General features: G+C 52.3%; 1 protein-coding gene across 1 annotated transcript; it reads left to right on the plus strand.

Moving 5' to 3' along the window:
* Positions 1–1385: 1385 nt before the first annotated feature.
* Positions 1386–21944, plus strand: mybpc2a (myosin binding protein Ca). Its single transcript, XM_068750382.1, has 28 exons — positions 1386–1450; positions 7733–7768; positions 9360–9443; positions 9509–9657; positions 9786–9903; positions 10130–10178; positions 12359–12415; positions 12488–12660; positions 12833–12965; positions 13278–13402; positions 13918–14023; positions 14225–14394; positions 14773–14938; positions 15419–15525; positions 15621–15650; positions 15738–15877; positions 15967–16126; positions 16879–16983; positions 17089–17277; positions 17411–17545; positions 17812–17979; positions 18268–18356; positions 18624–18819; positions 19725–19864; positions 19959–20118; positions 20758–20894; positions 21424–21610; positions 21828–21944. The coding sequence occupies exons 1-28, from the start codon at positions 1429–1431 to the stop codon at positions 21860–21862; spliced, it is 3366 nt and encodes a 1121-aa protein (XP_068606483.1). The 5' UTR covers positions 1386–1428; the 3' UTR covers positions 21863–21944.
* Positions 21945–23513: the final 1569 nt, after the last annotated feature.

Below are 23513 nucleotides of genomic sequence, written 5' to 3' on the forward strand. Positions count from 1 at the left end.
AAAAAACCCAGGAGTCGACCAAGGGGCCGCCGCGTCTGACCTCGCGGTGTTGGGTCGCGACCAGACGAGTCTCAGAACGCAGAGCATCAGGCCGGGGAGAGACGAGAAGCAGCAGCTTCCTGAGAAACGGGGATTGATGTGATTTGTTTCTCAGAGCTGAGGAATTCTGCTGACTTGCAAGAAAACCTCCGTGGACGCGAGTGAGGACATCCGTCATTTTATCCGACATTTACGCATCAGAGAGCTGAAAATCAGACTTTCTTTGGGACGTCTTTTGTTTCACTGTCGAAGTATAATTTCTGACATTTTTTTCAGATTTAATGGAAAATAGCTAACTGCTAACTGTGTTAGCGACCTAGCGATTGAACTTAAGCGCATTCATAGAATTCAGTGGCAGCCGATGAGCTGCATCACAAAGATTGATTCAAGATAACTCGGCTTTAAATCCCAGACTGACGGATGAGCCACGATCCTCCTCCAGGGGATTCTGTTCTCCTTCACCACCAGAACCTCAAGTTCCCCCGCCTTTAAATAGCCGTTCCTCAGTCTGTCTCTCTCTCTGACTTAAATGATCTCCCTAAATTAAAGTCTCAGAGAATGTTTATTGTCATCGCCAAGGTTACGGCTGCCTGGGTAATTCGAGCGGCGAGGAAGCGAGCGCAGAATTCCAATGCTTCTGGAATCGGGACAGACGGATGAACGGGAAGTAGAATTGTGTTTGGATGCATAATTTAACACTGGGGGGAGAGGGGGGGTATCTTGTTTTAGTAATTGATATGTTGTGTATTTATTCCACGGCACATCTAATGTAGCCGTTTGTTAGCATTAGCTTTATTCATGGAACAAGGTCCTGGGGTTAGAAGCCGCCACGGTGGCCCAACGGAACCTGGAGGCCACGGTGCTAATGCTGGGATTTGAACCCGTGACCTTCTTGCTGTGAGGCAACAGCGCTAACCACTGTGCCATTGTGATGCCAAATGGTGACAGCATAAGATATCAAACATCTGTCCCACCTTTTAATGCGTCTCTCGATCAGCTCGTCAGGCCATATATAGCCGACTACCTATCGGTATCGATCAGGCCTGACGAGCTGATGATCCCCCCCTGCAGTTCCCTTCTCCTCCCCAGAGCGACATGGTTTCAGTTGAGGCCTCTCACTACCTTGTTCCACTTGTTGGTGGCGTGCGTGTGTGTGAGTGTGTGTGTGTGTGTGTGTGTGCGTGTGTGTGTGTGTGTGCGTGTGTGTGTGTGTGTGTGTGTGTGTGCGTGTGTGTGCGTGTGTGTGTGTGTGTGTGTGTGTGTGTGTGCGTGTGTGAGAGAGAGGGAGGTGGGGGGTGTTGAGGTGATAAAAGGGGATGGAGGAGGAGGAGGAGCGGGCAGAAGGAAGACCAGGAGGGAGGAAGACGCTTCAGAGGAGTCACTGTAGACATGCCTGAGCCTCAGACGCCAGGTAAGAAACGGTGGGCCGCTACCCCCCCCCCCCCCCCCCATTCACGCCGCTTCAGGGGAACGGGGGAGGTTCTTAGATCTGTATTTATACATTAGGTGGCGAGCGTCTCAGCGTTTACGACTTCGTTAAAAGCCCGTGTCTTCATAAACTCACCTTCACGGTCCCTGAAGGTCTCTGGTGCGTTTACTGTCCACATTTCGGAGCTACAGGAGGATGAGATGTGGTTATTTTATGGGGGACAAGCTTAAAAACAGCAACAAGGTGAGGGATGCTGATGCGAGACGGGGATCGCCGTGACGACAGGAGCCCCAAAATCTGATTTTAAATACCTGTAAATATAGAATTTGTTTCGTTAAATGTTGCTCATCAAAGTCGAATGAAACTTTACGAGCAGGAGAAGATTAGCGGATCTTTTAGTGTGTGTGTGTGTGTGTGTGTGTGTGTGTGTGTGTGTGTGTGTGGGGGGGGGTCGAATTTTAGATTTCTTGCATAAATTAAGATATTTGTGCTAAAAGACACAAACTGGGCATAAAACCTAAAACACTTCCCCTTTCAACATCCAACCTCCGACACGGTGACCTGGGCTCCTCCTGTAAAGCATGCAAGACCCTGGTCCCCCCTGTCTGACCCTGATCCCCCCTGTCTGACCCTGGTTCCCCCTGTCTGACCCTGGTCCCCCTGTCTGACCCTGATCCCCCCTGTCTGACCCTGGTCCCCCTGTCTGACCCTGGTCCCCCCTGTCTGACCCCGGTTCCCTCTGTCTGACCCCGGTTCCCTCTGTCTGACCCCGGTCCCCTCTGTCCGACCCCGGTTCCCCCTGTCTGACCCTGATCCCCTCTGTCTGACCCTGGTCCCCTCTGTCTGACCCTGGTCCCCCTGTCTGACCCCGGTTCCCTCTGTCTGACCCCGGTCCCCTCTGTCCGACCCCGGTTCCCCCTGTCTGACCCCGGTTCCCCCTGTCTGACCCTGATCCCCTCTGTCTGACCCTGGTCCCCTCTGTCTGACCCTGGTTCCCTCTGTCTGACCCTGGTCCCCTCTGTCTGACCCTGGTTCCCTCTGTCTGAACCTGGTTCCCCCTGTCTGACCCTGGTTCCCCCTGTCTGACCCTGGTCCCCCCTGTCTGAACCTGGTCCCCCCTGTCTGACCCTGGTTCCCCCTGTCTGACCCTGGTCCCCCCTGTCTGACCCTGGCCCCCCCTGTCTGACCCTGGTCCCCCCTGTCTGACCCTGGTCCCCCCTGTCTTATTGTCCATCCTGGGGTCATTCCGTCCCTACATTTCTTTATCCCTCACCCGTGTGTCTCCGACCCGCCGTCCTGACGTCACCCGTATCGTTTTCTCGACACCACATTAGCGCCGTCTCTCAGGCTCTTCTTCTTGCGTTTCCACCCATCGAGTTGTTGCCCCCTCTCGTCCTCTGCCCCCGTCGATCAGCTGTTCTCGTCTCATGTGTCTCCGCGGCCGATGGACTCGCGGAGCTGTGGAAGACGGATGAAGCAAGTATCTCAATAAACGGCCACAAAAATAGGCCTCGAGTGCAGAAGCGCCGGCTGAGGCGCCCTGCGTCCGTCACAGTCACCGGGTGGGGGCTGGGGGTGTGGCCAGGAACACCTGGAGGACCTGCAGCCTTTCTGCGTGGCGTCTCCGTGTCCTCCCCCCGTCCGTATGAGTTCCCTCCGGGTTCTCCTCCGTTTACAACGGCGCCATAAAATCCCGTTCCTCTTCCATCCCCATTACTGATCCCGCCCCCTCTCCTCCCCTCTTGCTTCTATAAATCTTCATCCTCACGTGTCGAGGAGGCGGCGAGGTGAGGAGCGGGGAAATCCAAACAAGTCATAACTCTTGTCTTGGTCTCTAGGACCCTCCGCCGTCCCCGTCCTTCACGTCCGCCGCACTCGCTTGTCTAATCCTCCCCTCCTGGGCCTCGACAGGTGTGATGCGTGGCCGTGACATCACGGCAGCCCGGCGTGTTGCCTCCTTTACAGGTTAATCAGGGAGGGGAGGGGCTTTATTCGTGACCTCTAAAGGATCTCAGAGCAATAAAAGAATCTGAAATCGGCCTCTATTTAAATGACTTTATTGAAATGGACGGGAAAACAGGAAGTGGCGGGTTCAAGGCTGCGTATGGGAAACGAGGAGTTCAAATCACCAGCGTGTTCAAATAACTGATCATTCCCGCTTCTTCCAAACCGGAGGAATCGCTGGGATCCTCCCGATTGGATGCGGTGAGGGAATATTGAATCCATGCGGCAGTAAAATGGTCTTATTATTTAACACGGAAACCGCCGGTCGCCGGAATACGAATAAACCAAAATAGAACCCTGAACTAACCGGCGTGTCGACGCCCGATCAATCATCAACCCGTGGAATGACTGATGGCGCTCGGGGGGCTTAAGTGTACCCTGATTGTGCCGACAGCATCGCCCTCCATCCCATCGTAAAACGCTGAAACTCCATCAGTCAGGCTCCGCCCCCCGGCGTGGACGCCAGCCAAGGGCCAATAATACCGTGGATGCTCATCCACACATTCAGGTGTATAAATAAAGCGCTCTATTAATCTTCTTTTTGCTCCGCAGTGCCAAAGCTCTGCGTTTTAATGTGAATCTAACGTCAGAGGAACGTTTCTCCATCACGTGGTCGGAGCGGCGGCGGCGGCGGCGTGCCACACGGCCCCCAATGAGACAATAATGGAGCCGCTTGTAAAGCGGGATTAAGTTGCTTTGGAGGCGTCGAGGGATTTCCTGTTGAATAGAGGAAATAAGCATGGAAATCAGCGCTATGCTAGCGTAGCATAGCATCAGCTTGCGTAAGGTATTGCTGTTCTGAGCGGAGGAGAAACATTTCTCACTTCCAGTTCTATTTACTGTAATACTCGCACGGGAACATTATGGGATGGAAGCCATTGTTTTAAAGCTGGTGAAGGGGTTTTAGTCAAAGCCTCAGGGTGTTGCTATGACAACAGACTTAAAGCCGGTGGGGGAAAAAAATCAAGCATTTTTTGTTTTTGGACTACAAAAAGCGTGAAAGTGTGGCTCGTTTTTATCTTTCGAACATCGTCGTGGTTACGGTGGTGAAAAGCTTGACGAGCCGTCGATGCGCAGACGGGATATTTATCGGGAAGGATATTTGTTCCCAAACGGCGACACGGTGGAAAACAAATAGCAGCATTTCATCCCGGCGTCGCTCTGCCGTCTCTTCCCTTCCTCGCTCGCTCTCTGTTCCCGTTCCGCCTTTGAAGGGTAACCTCGGCGGAATGTGCTTCGCTAATCTCTCTTGACATTTCCCAGTCTTCCTTTGCCTGCCCGACCGGCTGAGCGAGAGGAGTCGGGCCAAAACCGAACGTTTGAATCTTTGAAACCGTTTCCTCTCATCGCTGAACAAGGGGGGGGCGGGGGGGGGGGCAGCGATTCCTTTCTGGTCTGATCCCGCGTTTCGATGCCGACCCCGAGCAGCTGCCTCTTTATGAGGCGATCCGTCTGAAGCTGCTCGAGGAATGCGTCTCTGGAGTCGTTCCGTTCCTGCCGGATCCTCGTGTCGGACGACGGCTGAATACGTTAAGTCGCTTTAAGCTGCTCTACATCCGTGAGCTACGGCAACGGCAGACGCGTTAACCCGAAGGCCGGGGCCCTGGCGGCCCCCTTCCTGTCTGAGCGTGACCCCGATTGGTGCAGCCCGGATGAACGCCTCAACTCTCCTACCGGAGCAGCTGAAAACGGAACGCCACGCTGTAGGTCTGGGGCAGGAACCAGGTTGGCGCCCCCCCGCCGCTGTGCAGCGTTACAGCCCTCAAGTTTAAAGCCATATTAGCGTTAAGCTTTTAGCAATAAAAGTCCTATAATTACGGCGCCCGGCGATTAAAGCGACGCCTTTAAAGGATTTACGGCGACGACCAGGTCAGCAGAAACCGAGTAAATACATTCCTGTTTCAGGAAGCGTCTCGCATTCCGTTTCGTAAATATAAATCTCATCTCATCTCGTGGAGAACCCAAGCCCGAGGCTCTTAATGGGGGGGCTTCACACCATCCTTGATCCCGCTGGCCCGGCTCATTCTCCTTCCCTCCCCGTTTTAGATTCCCACCTCTTGGCGTTCCATCTTTCTTCAGTCCCCCCCCCCCCCCCCCCCAACGCACCCACCCACCTCTTTGGAACAAAGTGGAATTAAAGTAGGACAAAGAAACAGCGGGTTGGAAAAGTGCTGAGTGTGGAGATTTGCATTAAGTGAAAAGGAAGAAGGGACGGAGAGACATTATCCGTTTAAACAACACGTGGAAGACGGGGAGGCTGGAATGATCCGGGCCGGACAGGAACGTCGAAGTGTCGATGGCGATGGTGGCGATGGATCCGGGGAGATGAGTGTCCATCAGCCGAGCTTTATCTCCGGCGGGGGGGGGGGGGTATAGAGGGCTCAGGGGCCACCGTTACCCGGATCATCCCAGGCAGCAGGATGACCGGGAATGTGATTGAGGAAGAGCCGGAGACGGAGCAACGTAAAGGAGGCGTTGACGAGTAGAAGCTGCTCCAGACGGTTCCCCTATCCAGTTCAATCACAAAGTGGAGCCCCGGCAGAGGAACCTTCCGTGATCGCGATGCTGCAGATTGGCCCTTTAATTAAACCCGAGGGTCTCCTTTGATCCGCATCCCGGCGTCTGATTAGTCCTTAACGTTCCGGATAATCGAGGAAAACTAATGGCGCTCCGTCAGCCCGATGGACCAGGCGTAAACACCTCGACAGACAATCGGACTCCCCAGAGGATGAATCGCACCGACCGCGACCATCCCGTGACTTCTCCACCAGCTCGCTGACATTTGTGGTTTTCAGTGGAATATTGTAAGAATTTAAATTGGGTCCAAAATGGGGAAGCAAAATACAAATGCTGCACCTCAGAAGTGCACTTTTTTGTTTTACCTTCTCTTAAAATTGAGCGAGACGAACCTCCTCCGGCTCTTGGAGGTGTTTGATCCGGTTAGCGTGTCGGAACATTTGTTTTGCCGGTTTATTGTTTGGGAGCGCTGACTCTGTTCGGTTTGGGGTTGTCACGGCTACGGCTTTTACCTGCGTGCTCGTAAAACGTTGCCTTTCTGAGTCATTTCAGTAATTTTCTTCCGAAAGCGCCCAAACTCTCATTTGTCATCTTCTATTGATCTGCAGTCGCTCCGGTAACAAACGGCGCTCCGTCGGGACCTTCGCAGCAAAACGAGCTTCATAAGGAACGCTTTATTCCGATCATTCCGCACCGGCGGCTTCGGATTCGTCCCAGTGAAGAGTCATTTCACCTCCGGAGAGACGGTCTGGCGCTAAAACCTCCGTCTTCCACCGCTTATCCAGCGCCGATTAACCGATCAGAGTTTATATTTGATCAGGCCGGTGGACCGGACGCCCCTGTGGGGAGCCTGAAGAAAACCTTTACTGGCTGAATCCCAGATCCCGATGGAGACATTAACGGATCCCTGCCTGATCCAAAATAGAAGTGTGCCCCCCCCCCCCCTCCCGCCACGCCGGTCTGCCAAGCCCACTGTGCCAGACGAGAGCACAGGCCAAACCTCCAGATCTTAGACCCGCCGTTAAGCAGGCTCGTGGGACACGCTAGCGGTTTGCTGCTCGTGGTCTGCGGTTGGGCTGAAACAACCTCGTCCACCGAAACCGCACCTCCCCAGCAAAGACGGACGCCCGGACCTTTTTAACGTCTGAACCGAGGTCCCAATGAGGGCGTGGACCTGCCCGGATAGAGACGATCGAATCCTTCCCGTGCAGCTGTGCGCTTCAGCGCGTCTGGCAGACAGGAAGTCGTGCCTAATCTGGCATCTCATTAGACGCCCCGAGCTGCTAAAGTAACCCAGATCTGGAATCCTGGAACTTTGATGTACTTATCCCATCAAAAGAGTTTTTTGTCTTCAGGCTGCCCGTCTCCGAGTTTCTCTTAAGCCCAATTATTTCCTATGATCTCTGTAAAAACCTACTTATATTTATCTCCTTCTCTCTGTTTGTATAAACCGCGCCTCTCTGCAGCCACCGGCGACCCCTATAGGGCACAGCAAGTACTGCGCTGCTGCCGTTTCCTTCCGTTGCCTCTTTCTACTTAAATGTGGACGTCTCGTGCGGTTTTTCTTTTACGATCCATGAACCAATCACACGGACGCATATTTCATTATTAACTTATTAGCGGAGGATTTCGGTGCCGAGTTCACGTCAGCTGCGAATATCCAAACACACTTCTGCTGGTGCCCTGCGATATCACAAAATGAGGTTGTACAAATAAATTAACATGAATGTTGTTTAATCGCAGAAACCAAGGGAGATGCGCCTGCAGCGCCTCCTGCTGGTAAGAGCCTGCATGACGTGGCGTTATCTCGCATTGCAACTGCAATAAAAGCTGCTAACAATGTTCCTCTCGCTCAACAGGTAAGAAAAACACTTCTTTGACATAGCTGTCCATCAATCATCTTCATCTGAATAAGTATGATCATGGCCATCATCTTCCTCACCCACGGCAGAGATGAGACACAGAAACTAATAATTAATTTAAGGTTCACACAGTATGTATGCATACATGTGTGTGCGTGTGTGTGTGTGTGTGTGTGTGTGTGTGTGTTTAACTTTCCTCTTTTATCTGGGGTATCCTTAAATCAGCAAATGCAAATGAGTCTTTCACATTTGTCCTTCAGCCACTGCTGGAAAAGTGTTTTGATAGCAGCGTTAGCATGATGCTAACATCACGGACGCTGACTACGGCTAAGAGATCCGGCCAATGCTATTGGTTCCAAGGAAGTGCAATTAAAAGGTGTTTCAAAATGGAAAGCTTCAGAGGGAGAAAACTGTTTTTGCTATTTGTTTACTTTTTTTATCCCCCTTTTTAATGGGAAAATGTAAATTTAAGGAGGATGTGATGCAGCTCAGGAATCATTACTGGAGCAGAGAGTGGTGCTTTTGTTCGTGGAGGAGAAACACATTTAGATAAACAGAACGCTGTGCTCAACTGTGTCCTATTTACCTGGAGCAGAGAGGAAATCAGTGCAAACTAAAATCCGCTGGAAAATTATTTTCCGGGATAATAATTCTAAATCCAAGTCTCTTTATCCAGAATCAACCCACCTTGTAACCACATAGAGCATTGATAGCATGTTCATGTTCAATCGCTGCGCCTGAAGATGATTAATTAAAATTAATTGCTGGAGTAACCTTGAGAGCTGTGCATCAGTAAACATCAGGTCGAGTGTTTTAGGAGATGAGATGAACCCCACCTGTCTGGTGGGTCTAGATCTAGACCCACCTGTGTGACGACTCAGCTGTCCATTGGTTATAAAGTCCATATCTTAGACTCTGAGCTTTTATCTTGCTGTGCTCTGATGAGAAATTCATGAAATCCTGAATAAGTAATAACTGAGAGATCACTACTATAAATTCTATATATAGTCGTGTGTTTTACAGCTGGATGGATGTGTTACTATTTTAGTCATCTGGGGTAGAATATTTGATCAAATCTAATTCCAGGGATCCATAAATCCCGAATGATTTCCGCTAAAGTTGAAGGAAGCTTTCAATTATCATTAAATTCATTATTCCATTACTCGATTCATTGTTTGATTGTTGTAAATAGAAAACTAAGCCGGAGGCGACTCTGTATTTTACCGGGGTAAATTGTGAGGAATCTCGTCTCAAAATGGAGCTGTCCAGTGCTGACCCTGAGCTCCATATATAGCGGGCTACCTGTGGAGCTGTCCAGTGCTGAAGTTCAGCTTTAGGATCAGCACTGGAGAGCTCCATATATAGCCGGCTACCTATGGAGCTGTCCAGTGCTGATCTTGAGCGCCCAATGTAGCCGGGATCAACATTTCAGCATATGCCGGGCTTCTATTCCATCTGATCAGGAAGTTAATCCTTCCCCTGATTGATCTATTTAACTTCCATCACAGATCATGTGCCAGGCGAGGATTCCCAGACGTCCGAGCTGACCGGCCTGTTCGTGCTGAAGCCGGCGAGCGCCGCGGTGACGAAAGGTCCGGCGAAACGATCCCGAGTCCGGTTCACTTAATCTACTTCACTTAACCGTTTTTCATCGCAGGCAAGGACGCCACTTTCGTGGCTAAAGTTGATTCCTCGACGCTGCCGAGGAAGCCGATCCTGAAGTGGCTGAAGGGGAAGTGGCTGGATCTGGGAAGCAAAGCCGGGAAGCACCTGCAGTTCAAGGAGACCTATGACCGGAACTCCAAGGTTCGTGTCATCGTAGCCTTCCCAGAGATTAGCAGCTACGCTAACAGACTGCGAGCACGGCGGCGTTCTCCATAGGCAGGCTGATGTTAATTTGATCGAGTGTTCTGACGCCCCGCCCACTCTGACAGGTCTACACTTACGAGATGAGCATCGTCAAAGTGGTGGACGGGGACGCAGGTGGCTACCGCTGCGAGGTCACCTCCAAAGACAAGTGCGATAGCTGCACGTTCGACGTCTCCGTGGACGGTAGGCCCGACGCGCACAATCACATTATTGTCATCTTCCATCCGGCGTGTTCGCCGTTATTAAATAACCAGCGTTGTCAGCCGATAACTCGGCGAGCGGCGCTGCGCATTAGGCCCCGTCATCGACTGGCGCGATGAGGTCGGCGGTTCATTATGCTTCAGCGGCTCGGGCCCGCAGTGTAACGGATCAACCTCACCGTCTCCGTCTCCGTCTCTCTTGGTTCCAGCCGTACAGGAGGAGCAGCAGGACAACATCTTGGAGGCGTTCAAGCGATCGTGAGTTTCCGCGCCCCAACACAACTCCCCCCCCCCCCCCCCCCCCCGCGCCTCCACCTGGACTCCCTCCTGGTTTAGCTTCTAACGTATTTCGTCAGGTACATCGGTGGAGGTCTCCGAGGGGACTCCTCCTTCTCTTACCTCACCGTTCCCCTCACTTCCTGTCGCCGTGTCTGCTTCTGCCGGTGTGAAGCGCGTCTTTCTACGCTTCCTGTGACTGTATTTGCAGCTTTTGTATTAAGCTTTCTTTTTGTCGCTGCCTCCCCGCTTTCCCCGCGTCTGACCATGAATCAGACGCCACCATCGCGCCGGGTCGCCGTTTTAATAATCTGCGTTTAAAATTATAATTTCCTTCCCTCATTAGAGCGACAGGCTCAAGTACAACAAGAAAGACGGCACGTCGGCGTGCTTATTTGCAGAGCGCTGATATGGCGGTGCGATAAATGAAAAGTCGCTTAAAAGTCAAATGTGTTTCTGGAGAGATAATAAATTGTGACACCGGTTCCGTGGCGGTCGGGCAGCTCGGCTTCCTGACAGTAAGCCTAGGACATCGTGCTTCCTGTGGGATACCCAGGTGTATTAAACAAACGCACACGTAGAAGGATCCTTTATGACCCTCACTCTGGTTCATTTGGGCTATTCCTTCCCCTTCATGTTGTCTCTTTGCTGATTGGTCGGCCGCTGAGGAGGCTTCAAAGGGAAACGGAAGACATTGCGTGAAACAAAAAAAAAACGTCGCTGCCGTCTGAAGGTCTCTTACCTTGTCTGAGGACCCGCCCACTGAGCTCCAGTCAGGTAGGAACGTCACGAGGCTTTTAAACGCTGAGCCGTGATTGGCCCGCAATGCGTCATCGGGTGGCGGGATGCTGTTGGGTTGATGATGTGGTCTTCGTGGTGCGTTCAAGTGCAGCTATTGGCCGCCGCCGGTTCATTATCATGACTTTAAAATCAGTCACGGTGACTTCACAGCGAGCGAAGAGGTTTTCTCAGCTTGTTAGCCGCGCGTTAGTGTTAGCATCACGCTGAGGGAATTCCGCTGAGTCGCGGTGCGCTTGCCTAGCGCTCTGCATCAGCATCGGTTTGTGTCACTGTCACAACACGGCGCCGGCCGTTGCGTTCTCCCTTCGATGGCGTGCGAGTAGACGGCGCCTTCACGCCTCTTCGGCTTCGGACTATTCGATCCACATGAAACGTTTCTGATATCGGGCTAATGCGAGAGATGAGCCCTTTGCTCTCAACGCACACGCTCGGCGCCATGAAAGCGTGCTCGTTATAGCAACCCCCCCGCCCACCGTTCCCCACTTTCACGTGTTCTCCACTTCAATGGCTTCACCACAACAGCGTTAGTGAAACGGCGTCTAGATTTAGTGGAAAAGAAACGTGAAAGAGAACCTTCCCGCTCACCGGAGTGGCGGGAAATCTCCCGATCGTGGCGGCGGCGGATGGCCAGCGTTGCTTTCACGCTCACCCAACCGTGGCCTCATCCCGTAAATGGGAGCGTTTTCAGCCCGGGAGAATTTACTCCCAGCCGGATGACGAGGACGGCGTGGACGGATGTCATCCTTGGATGAACCGTTCATCCGTGGGACGGACACAATCGCCCCGGAATGGCTTTGAATTTATTGGTATTTATCTAGGCGGCTGAGGGGTTCAATGAGCCTCGGCCGCGGTGGGAAAACACACCGCTCATTGTAACGGCGCCGCCAGAAGCGTTCGCAAAACAAGCGCTCCGCTCCGCGGGCGTTTGTTGAGGGTGACCGATGACTCGAGAACACGGGACGGTAATAAATGATGAACGGGGGCTTCGTGGCCACTTTTCTCGCCTTCCATCCGGTTGTCAACATATAATCCTGCCTGCAAGTGTGTTTCCGTGAAGTTACGACTCTATCTAAGACTCTTTTTTTAACCCAGAGTCGGTCTAAAGCTCTTTATTTTTGTTTTTGCTCATCCGATTGTTGCGTCTATCCGAATATCGGATGAAATGAAGGCCACGCTTCCACTGCAGGAACTCATTCATTGCAATTCCAATGTGCTCATGAATTTGTCCGTGTTGTCTTTGCTGGTTTGTCAACGTCACATAATTTCTGTGTCTATTTATAGTCCTGTTTAATGGGGCCTTAAAGGGAACGCGTTGCTTTCGGATAATCCCTGGCGTTCTGTTTTGTTTCTTTTAATGCCAGCGGAGACGCGGGCGAGGACGCGGGCGATCTCGACTTCAGCGCCCTGCTCAAGAAAAGGTAAAAGATGTTCCACGTCCCGGATGAGAATTCGGTCGGCTTGGGTTCGATCTCGTTGTCGTTCGCGCTCAGGGAGAAGAAACGAGAGGAGGTGAAAGAGGAGGTGGATGTGTGGGAGATCCTGAAGGCGGCCAAGCCCTGCGACTACGAGAAGATCGCCATCGAGTACGGCATCACAGACCTCAGGGGCATGCTGAAGAGGCTGAAGGCGATGAGGAAGGAGGTGGAGCCCAAGAAGAGCGATGGTGAGGGGATAGACGGAGGGGGGAGGCGGGAGGAGGTGGCGGGCTGGGGAGACCAGCGGGGGAGACTGTCATGCTGGGACAGCAGGTGGAGCGTCTGTTAGCAGCTACTTCCTGCCGGGTGACACGATGTTCCTGTTGAACGGTTCTAACGGGACTCCCCCTCCCCCACCAGCGTTCCTGAGGAAGCTGGATCCGGCCTACTCGGCGGACAAGGGCAAGAAGATCCAGCTCGCGGTGGAGGTGGCCGACCCCGACGTGCAGGTCAAGTGGTTCAAGAACGGACAGGAAATCAAGCCGTCAGCCAAGTGAGCAAAGCGGCGCCGTTCAGGTGGTAACCACGGCTGCGTGGGTTTGACGTCGGGACGTGACTAACAGCTGATGGAGATGCTGGTTTTCGGGCCCTCCAGCCCGCTGAGATCTCCTCGGTGTCTGAGCTGCTCTCCTCCCGGCTCCTTTTAAAGGCTCCTCGTGGCGTTTTACTGAAGAGGGTAGCGGCGTTTTATCAATGGCCCCACCATTATTCATTACTCTCCCCCCTTTCTTCACCTCCCTGCCCCCCCCCCCCCCCCCCCCCCCGTTTGTTCTCCATCCTCCTCGTGTAATGCCCCCACCTCCAGGTTTTTGTTTGAGAGCGTGGGCAACAAGCGCAAACTCACCATCAACAAGTGCAACCTGCCTGACGACGCCGCGTACGAGTGCGTGGTCGGCGAGGAGAAGTGCTTCACGGAGCTTTTTGTCAAAGGTATGAGTCGCCGTCTTCGGCGGAAGCCTCGTTTCAGGGTCGGCTTTCAGTAAACGGATGTCGTCCTGTCAGCTCCGTTCCCATCATGCATCTGTGTTTGTCATAGGTTCATTTCAGCGCTTTTATATCACCTGCTCCCGTTAACCCTTTGTCTCGTATCGCTGTCGTCCTGCTGTGACTGAGACGTCCAGAGGGCGAATGGCGGCCGACGCTGACAAATAGCAGAGGCTAGCAGAGCGGCGAGCATCACGCCATGCGGCTCCACAAAGTGACGCCCACCACCTCAGGAGACTGTCCTCCGTCGGACGGGGTGTGTTTGGTGGCATTCATTAGGAGTCCAGGAGTCAGTGCTGCTCTTCTTGAAAAAGGTTTCAAAGACTTATTTTTCAGGAAACGCCCAACACACGGCGGCGGACGCACACGAAGGACTACAAAGCTACCCGTGAAGCGTACGGCGTACACGACGGCGCTCTGATGTCTTTCTCTTTGACGCAAGGCTTTGATTTTGTCTCCAGAGCCTCCGATCACCATCACCAAGCTGCTGGACGACGTCCACACCGTGGTGGGCGAGAAGGTGGAGTTTGAGGTGGAGGTGTCCGAGGACGGAGCCAACGTCAGATGGTGAGCCGGAGAGCCCGTTTGGGTCGCTACGTTTTCACCGGCGTCCACCGAGGGAACGTCCACCTCGTCGTAAAGACGAGTCGCAGCCCTGAGATCCATGAAGGCTCCGTCCTCGGAGAACATTACGGCCGTGACATGCGCTTCTTCCTCTCCTCGCTGCCGACGCGTTGGTGACGCATGTCTGCGTGTTTTCCTTTTCAGGATGAAGGACGGGGTTGAGCTGAACAGAGAGACGGCGGGCTCAAAGTACCGGTTTAAGAAGGACGGAAAGAAACGCATTCTGATCATAAACGAAGCCACTAAGGAGGACATTGGGATTTATCACGTTTTCACTAATGGTGGAGAGTCGGAGGCAGAACTGGAGGTTGAAGGTTTGACGTTAATTTAACAAGAAACGCAAACTATATATAACAGCCAAACGTCCACAATCCCGCTCAGTCCAAGCTAACGGCGGCAGAATCCCGACGTCACAGAAGACGGGCCGCTGCGTGAAGTTTGCTCAGACATCGTTGTTCAATCAGGAATTTAAATAAAATCTCACATCGGCACACGTTGGCGCTTCGCATCCTGACGAGCGTGAAAAGCAATAAATTAGCCGTGTCATTTTTGATATTATGATTTTGTTTTGGCTAACTGTTCCATTGTTAGCCTTTCTCCTAAGCTAGCTCATGCTACACATTGCCACCTGCTGTAAACATGCGCTTACTGCGTTTTGCACACGCTGATCCCCGCTGGTGTCTTTGCTCCAGATAAAGAGCTGCAGGTTCTCCAGAACGTCGCTGACCTCACGGTGAAATCTGCTGAACAGGCCGTGTTCAAGTGCGAAGTGTCTGACGAGAAAGTGACGGGGAAGTGGTTCAAACATGGCGTTGAAGTCCAACCCGGCGATCGCATCAAAATAACGCACGTCGGAAGGTACTGCCAGCATGCCCCAAAGACGTGCAGCTCAGAAATGGCATCTTCATTTTGCCTTATTTAACATCGTCCTATGTTGGAGGTTGTGGTTTACACGCACGCACACGCACACACACACACACACACACACACTTGCACGAATTCAGTTTTTCCCAAAGCGAGGGCATGTGTGTCCTTGGATGCAAATGTTCTCGTTGATGGGCTGCAATCTGAAAAGCTCTGGACACACACTCTGAGACAGACACACACACACACACACACACACACCCCTGAAGGAGGGTCTGGGGTTCCTCTCCGTAACCGCTCCGTCGGATCCGCCTGTGGCTGGATACACCGACGCAGCAGCGGTCGCGCAAGGTGAAAACCATTTAGTGTGTTTCCCTGTTGCTAGGGCAACTGTGTTTTTTTTTTCTCCTTGCATATTTGCGAGTCACCAGTGAGTGTTGTCTCCTCCAGTAACATCTGATCACGTGTCCTCAGGACCCACAAGCTAACGATTGACGAGGTGAAGCCCTCGGACGCCGGCGACTATACCTTTGTCCCCGACGGCCACGCGCTTTCTCTCTCGGCAAAACTCAACTTCCTGGGTGAAATAATAATAATAATATCGTCTTGTCGCGTTTGTAAGTTATGAGATAATTGCGTCACAATCTAAACGCTAGTTCTTCTATTTGCCCCTTAGAAATCAAGATCGATTACGTCCCCAGACAGGGTAGGTGGCGTCTTGTCAATGGATATGAGACTGTTGCTCTAAAGATGGACAGCCTGAAGATGTCCTCGCTTCACGTCTTCTCTAAAGATCCCCCTAAAATCCACTTGGACACCAGCGGCGCCGGCAACAAGAACGCCATCACCGTGGTGGCTGGGAACAAACTTCGCTTTGACCTTGAGATAACGGGAGAGCCCGCCCCGACTGTGTGCTGGATGAAAGGAGACAATGTGAGGGACGGGACTCGAACAAACGCCCATCAGCTGGTTTCCAAGCCTCGGTAATATTCTAGCGATCTCCTTTTGCTCTGGGGTTGCAGGCGGTGGCCGAGTCCGAGGGACGGGTCCGGGTTGAGGCGAGGAAGACCCTGAGCAGCTTCGTCATCGAGGGGGCTGAGAAGGCGGATGAGGGTTTCTACTCCATCGCCGTGTCTAACCCCGCTGGACAAGACCGCGCTGACCTCTTCATCAAAGTTGTGGGTCAGTCGGTCGTTTTTCTTTCTTTAAAATTCTCCCGGCAATTTTCATGGAAATCCACCAGGCGGTTTTCGTGTAATCCGAAGACGCAGGGAACCAATAACCTTCCCTCCTCGGAGGAGGTGAATATATAAGATGGTACAGCTTGCTCTGCAACACAAAGAGCAGCACCTCCGCTGCCTTTTAATTAGGGGTGTCAAATTATTGCGTTAATTGCAGTGAATTAATTACAGTCATATTTAGCGCGTGAAATTTTTTGTTCGTGCTAATCAATTTTTTTTAAAATCTCTAACGACTGTTTCTGTCTGTGCGTGGGCTTTTTGTGCGTGAGTGGTTGTGGGTGGAGTCAGTGACGTCCTGAGGTGGACACTGATTGGCTGTATTTACACAGCAGAATGTAAACGGAACGGAATTTCCCTCTGGGAATAATAAACTATCCTGATGATTCTGATTCAAGTCTGTTAAAAACAATAATTGACTTTATAAAGCTACTGTTTTTTTTAAAATATCAATCTTTTGATCTGATGAATTTAAGTGGAAATTCCTCAAGTTGAGGATAATTACAGATCATAATTAATTAATCGCTCGAATGTTTTTAATCTCTGGACAGCACTACTTGTAATCATCATTTAATTGGGGTCGCAGCAACACCAGGAACACAAGGTTTAAAGACTCCTCATCATCGTCACGCCCGCCCTCATTTCACCTTCATCTCTCCCCTCTTTCCACTTTGAATCTGTAACCTGCCGCTCCAGATGTCCCCGACCCCCCTGACAACGTCAAATGCACATCAGTTGGCGAGGACTCTGCCATGATTGCATGGGAGCCCCCCGCCTTTGACGGCGGCGTTCCCGTTAAAGGTACCCCCCCCACCCCCCCCACGACTCACACACGGCAGCTCAGAATCTGTTTATCAGCCGCTCTGAGCATTTATTCCGACTTTGTGTTCCCGTCGCGTCCCTCAGGTTACCTGATGGAGAGGAAGAAGGTCGGCTCGTCCAGGTGGACCAAGCTCAACTTCGACGTCTACGAGTCCACCGCGTACGAGGCCAGGAAGATGATTGAAGGCGTGCTTTACGAGATGAGAGTGTTCGCAGTCAACGGCGTTGGCCTCTCTCAGCCCAGCACAAACTCAAAGCCCTTCATGCCCATTGGTGCGTTGCCATTAGCAGAACGGCTAATTAACAGAAGCGGTGTGCACAATGCTCATTTAGAGGGAGCTCAGCCCTCCTCCCATCCCGTGCACAGTGAGCATCAATGCGTTAATTTAGCTCCCGCCTCTCTCAGCCCCCACCGGCGAGCCCACTCGTCTCATGGTGGACGACGTGACGGACACGACCTGCGCTCTTAAGTGGCGTCCTCCAGAGAAAATCGGAGCTGGCGGCATCGACGGTTACATCATCGAGTACTGCAAGGAAGGAGGTAAATGTATTCTTAGTGTTTTATTCTAAGGCATTATAGAGAGTTCTTGCATTTTAACTAAGGTGTTCATATATTTTGTGGCATGAATTAATTGAATAAGTGTTTTTTGGTTTTTTGACAGTTTTAATTGTTTTGCAAATTATTCTGAACTTGCAAATATTAAAGTCTTAATTCTGGAAACATGTGGTTAGTTAGCTTGTTTTAGCTATCTGCTTCCTCGTGACTTTGGATCGATTCTGATTCTCGGCTCTTCCTTTGCTCCTCAGGTGACGAGTGGGTGCAAGCTAATGAGGCGCCTGTGGAACGGAACCAGTACAGGGTGAAGGGTCTCCCAGTGGGGGAGAAGATGCTGTTTAGAGTCATGGCCGTGAACATCGCCGGGCGGAGCCCGCCGGCCACCCTCGCCCAGGCCGTCACAGTGAGAGAGATCGTAGGTGCGATGTTTTGAGATGAGACAGATCGGACCCGTTCATGGTCAGAAACTACGGCCACTGTTTTCTCACATTTTAGGTTTACCAATGTGTCTTAGCTCTTGTGGAATGCCGCTAGGGTTTATCTTTGGACCACTTACTAATATGGAATAACCTCATTTTTAATTTTCATATCTCGATGATTTGAACTTTTAGCATAAATGCCCAGCATGCAGTACATTTCGTACATCTCGTACCACCCACTCACATTTTGCTTCTACCTCTTCCGGCTCTCGCATGTCCACCACACAGAGCGTCCAAAGATCCGCCTTCCTCGCCATCTGAGGACCAAACTGATCTCCCTGGTGGGCGAGAAGGTGAATTTGGTCATTCCCTTCCAGGTTAGTCCAAGTTTGGTCACGTTCTGACTTTTTTGTTTTTTATTGGTATGTCTTGAGTTTGCATGCTCGATTTGGAAGAGCAGAGCACAACCCTCAGACAAGAGGGAAAAATACAGCGTGTTTATTTCTAACTCTAAATCATTTAAACATCATGAAGTCTTAGGTTGGAGAGAAACAGCTGCAGATTGTGGATAGAAGCCAAAAGGCAAACTGGAGATACAGTCCGGTCTCAGTTAAAAGCACCCTCTATGTCTTAACGCTCTTCAGGGAAAGCCCCGCCCTGTTGTGACCTGGCTCAAAGACGGCATTCCCCTGGACGGTAAAACGGTGGGGACTCGCACCGGAGACTTGGACTCCATCCTCTTCATCCGCTCTGCAGAGCGAACCCACTCTGGAAAGTACACCCTGTCCGTCCAGATCGAGGACACGTTGGACACCGCCGACATCCACATCCAGATCGTAGGTCGGTCTGTGCTAGATTGGAACCGTCGACGCGTCATAGTTCATGAGGCGCTAAGATAATTAATGATAATTCCTATCTTTATACTGGATCTGTGACTCAAAGCAGCAAATCGTCCCCTCTCTCCGATAGTCCCGGTTCCTGCGCTGCCACCGTGGACGCCAGCTCGTCTCCCCGGGTCAGGGCGGTGGGCGGTGGATTATTTGGCAGGGCTCTACCCCGATTATTCTCGCATGGACTGGGATTAGGTTGGGACTTTGCGGGGGCCACTCTGCCACTTCCTTCGCTCTGATTGCTAAGCTAATGTTCCGTCGCCGCACTGTTTCAGCGGGAGAGGATTAAAACGGTTGCTCTGCCTCGCCGTGATGCTGTAATTTGCGGCGGGGAAGCAAGATAAATGACAAATACATGACGGTGTTTTGCAGTATTTCTGTGTTGCACTTTGCGTAGCACAAACCGGCTGGTGATAAACACGCCGCATTCTTCTGCTCTGTAATCCAGGCAAAGCAGACTATTTCTCAGTTTGTCAGTTCGACGCCAGCGCGGGGTTGCTAGCAATCTATCCGTCTCTCACCGCCCTTCCTGGAATCTTTGTCTTTTCCTCTGCTGCTACAGATCGGTTTATCAATCAGCCTCTGCCCGTTCTCCACCTCTAAAAGCGAGTGGGGAATATCCCTGAGGCAGGGACCTGGGGAAAAGGGTACAAGGAGTAGACTCTTCCATGTCAATTGACTGTAGGAGTGGTGGTAATTAAAAATTAAAAGCTAGCACCATCGGTCAGTCAGCGAGACAGAAGTAAAAGCCTTTTACTTCGCCTGCTCTCTTCTCATTGGCTAGCCCCGGCTTGTTCGTAGTTGCAAACGAGTCCCCGCCGACTTCACGTCTTTGTCGCTTCACAATCCCAACAGAAAAGCCTGGTCCTCCCCTCCAAGTTCATGTTGCAGAAGTTTGGGGCTTCAACGTCGCACTGGAGTGGAAGCCGCCAAAGGACGACGGCAACTGCGAGATTATCGGCTACACGATTCAGAAGGCCGACATGAAGGCAAAGGTGCGCGCCGTGAGACGAATGGCGTCCTCCTCAACTTCTCAACGCGGCTCGCTAGCCGGAATAACTCTCCCTCTATCTGCCTCCCTCACCTCAGGAGTGGTTCACGGTCTACGAGCACAACCGCCGGCCCAGCTGCACCGTGTCCGACCTGATCATGGGGAACGAATATTCCTTCCGAGTGTTCAGCGAGAACATCTGCGGCCTCGGCGATGAGCCCGGCGTCGGCAAGAAGACCGCCGTCATTATGAAAACAGGTAACGAAACCCCCCCCGGACCGCCATGCGGGGTGTGGCTGCAGGCCCGTCTCGTGCACGCGGGGTTAATAGAAGGTATTTAGAAGAGCCCTTCCATCATGCCAGAGTCCCTTAAACGGTGATGCGATCGCTAGCGAGCGAACGCAGCGACGATGGGAGGGACGACTCCGGATTAATTGTCGGCTGTGATTAGCCGCTTGAATTTAATTTAAAGGCAAATTAATTCATGCTGATTATGCTCGACAGGAATGTTCTTTGACGGCGTGTTAAGCGGCGTTTCATACCGGCCTCGCTTTGTGACAGGCTGGGAAATGAACACCTGCCGCCAGCCGGACGCCGCTACAGATGTTGCGTTGATGAATTTACTCACCTGGTCGTCAACCGACTAATTTGACAATTACCGTTATTCTAAGTGTGGGTTCCGTGGAAGCAACGTCAATATAAAGTCAAACCCTTTTTTTTATCCATAACCCATGAATTAGAGTTAGCTTTGACTTTATATTAGCAATCGATCAGTGCTTATATTGATAATGATTTTCTACAATATGAAAAATACACCTCAGCTGGGTACTTTGAGCAGATAAAGCAAGTTGGAATCCACTCTGAAAGCATAAGTGATCAACTTCTCCCGTCGTCCAGGCTTGTCCTACAACCCCCCACCCTTCAAAGAGAAGGATATCAGCAGTTCTCCCAAGTTCACGGCGCCCCTGGTGGACAGATCTGTGGTTGCAGGTTACGCCGCCGCCATCAGCTGCGCTGTCAGAGGCTACCCCAAGGTATTTCCAGTTTGTCTTCTGACATCCACCCCGGAGACGATGCTTTCACCTCCGTTTCTGTTTCTGCATCCGGCCGCTCAGAACTGAGCCAAAACTATTTGACGGATTCCGTTGGAAGGTCGGCGCATCAGAAACCCGGTGCTCGGGAAGCATTGGGCGCACAAAGCAGCACCTGTACCGACATTCAATTTACTCCCGATGGCCCCCCCCTGCTAGCTTTGCTGCAAAGGAGAATCCCCCTTTGTGCTTTGTAGAGTGAGCGAACGCGTTTGGAGTGTCAAACCGGGAGCGCCGAACAGTCGGCGAGGATTTTGATGCCTCGGCTGCAGACGTGCGTTTTCACGTCTGCAGCTTGAACACGAGGTGGAGCGCAAAGATCTTTGAAGACAAATTATTTCAATACCTCCGAATTGAAGAAAAATTGTGAAGACGAAATGTTGACCTAATTCTGCCTCTCCCCGCCTCGCTCTGCTCCCCTTCCCTCCTCCTCCCTCCTTCTCCTCCTCCTCCTCCACGCTCTCTTCTCCAGCCGAAGATCGTTTGGATGAAAAACAATATGATCATCGGCGAAGACCCCAAGTATCTGATGCTCAACAAGCAGGGCGTGTTGACGCTGAACATCAGGAAGCCGAGCCGCTTTGACGGGGGCAAGTACTCCTGCAGAGCCACCAACGACCTTGGGGAGGACAAGGTGGAATGCAAGCTGGAGGTCCGAGGTATGCTTCCGGGGCTCATGAGTGGGAGCCCGGCCTGGGTCTCAGCATGGCAACGCTCCCCCCCCCCAGCCGTTCCACTGATCTCGTGCCGTGCAGCTAACATTCGGCGGCTAACGCCTCGCCGCCACAGGTTGACTCCCTCCTGCGCCGTGGCGTCTTTCAGCCCGATGACGTAACGGCCTCTCGTCCTGACGCACGTTTCTCTCTTTCTCTGCAGCTGCACAAGAGAAAGGAGCGGAGGCGAAGAAGTGAGCGACACGGCGCCACGGCGGCGCAGGGACCGCCATGGATGATGTATAACGGGATAGTCATGAATAAACATGATTCAAGTCGATCACTGCTCAGGCTCTAAAGCCGCCATGATGCGTGCTAGCGGTAATATAGCGTGAATAGCGTCGCGTCTTTCACACGCCTGCTGCGTGTGCGACACACACACACACGTGTTGATCCACACACACACACACACTCTCCTGGTCTTTCTCCCTTCCCGCATGCTAACGCGCTACACCACCCGGTAGCCTGACCTGTAGTGTTTGGCCTGCTCGGGTACATGACTTGCACAAACACACACTCCCAATCAGGGTCTCGTTAGGTTCACACACCAGAGACTAATTAGTGCACCCATCGACGCTGCCCTAATTAGCTCTCCCACGTCATTAGCGAGCAAACGAATTACTGCTAATTTACACACCCGCAAAACAAACACAGCGCCGTCTCTGCTGGGAGAGTCCTCTGCAGCTCGCCTCGCACGTCCCAGGCGACCCCGCCGTCGCTCACGCTCACCCCCCCCCCGACGCCGCCGTGTGGCGGAGCAACAGTCAAGACACCTGGAGGCAAACAAACAAAAAGCAGACGTTCCGATGTCGGCGTCGCTCGTTGCTGAATAAGTCCGTCGCCCTCCTCTGGAGAGTCGGAGACACTTTTTGTCTGTCCCAAGTCTTCCTGTCTCTCCAGCAGAGGGGGGGGGGGGGGTCAGAGCACAGTGACGAAGACGACAACTGGCCGTCACTGCAGTCCGGTGTAATTGTGAGTGGCGCGTTATTAACCGACGCCGAGTTTGGGGACAGAGGAGCTGTCCCCCCCCCACGTACCTGAAAGTGGGCCATAATTGGCTGCGCGGTCGAGCCGCAGTGCAGCGGGAAGCTTCCGCGTTGAACCCTGCCGAGCAGTGAATTAGCGCGTGTGTGTGTGTGTGTGTGTGTGTGGATTAAGTGCGTCGCGGCTATAATCTGATTGCCGGTTAACCTGAGACGCGGCGAGGTGCGTTCCGAGGCTGACTGACGCGTGAAAGCGCCGCCGCTGCTCCGCGTGGGCGTTTCAGCTAAAAAACGGAGTCTTCAGACGAGAAGCGGCACGTGGCCTCGATGCTGAAGCGCCGCTTCGCCCTCTGTTCCTTCGTGTCTGCTGGCGTCCGTTTAGCCCAGAGAAGCTTCAGCGGCGTGAGAAGCTGCACCGTTAGCCGCTCCCCGTTTCAGACGGCTTCAAGTGGAAAACCAAGAGGGAAAGTGGAGCATTTTGTTTCTCCCTCGTTCCCCGTGACACACCTTGAGGCGCCTTAAGTTTGACGTCTGAATGAATAATTAATGAGGGAGCAAGGCAGCCCAGGAGTGAACCGTCACCTCCTTTCACGCACGCTGTATCTCCAATATTCCAGCGGCCCTGCTTCCGACTAGACGGGAGTGACGGGAGAAAGGGAGGAGCCGACAGTTCCGTCTTCGTCTACAGAGACTCAGACAGAAAAAGACCTCCCGAAACAGTAGGATGTAGGGAACCGTAATTATGTATGCAATTATACATGAAATCACAGAGAGAGTGGAGGAGGTGTGGAGAGAGAGAGAGAGGGAGAGAGAGGAAGCGCTCTGGAGGGAAGGCGGCTCATCCATGTAATTACAGTGTAATAACT

The sequence above is a fragment of the Brachionichthys hirsutus genome, chromosome 16 (assembly GCF_040956055.1).
Source record: "Brachionichthys hirsutus isolate HB-005 chromosome 16, CSIRO-AGI_Bhir_v1, whole genome shotgun sequence".
Lineage (NCBI taxonomy): Eukaryota > Metazoa > Chordata > Actinopteri > Lophiiformes > Brachionichthyidae > Brachionichthys > Brachionichthys hirsutus.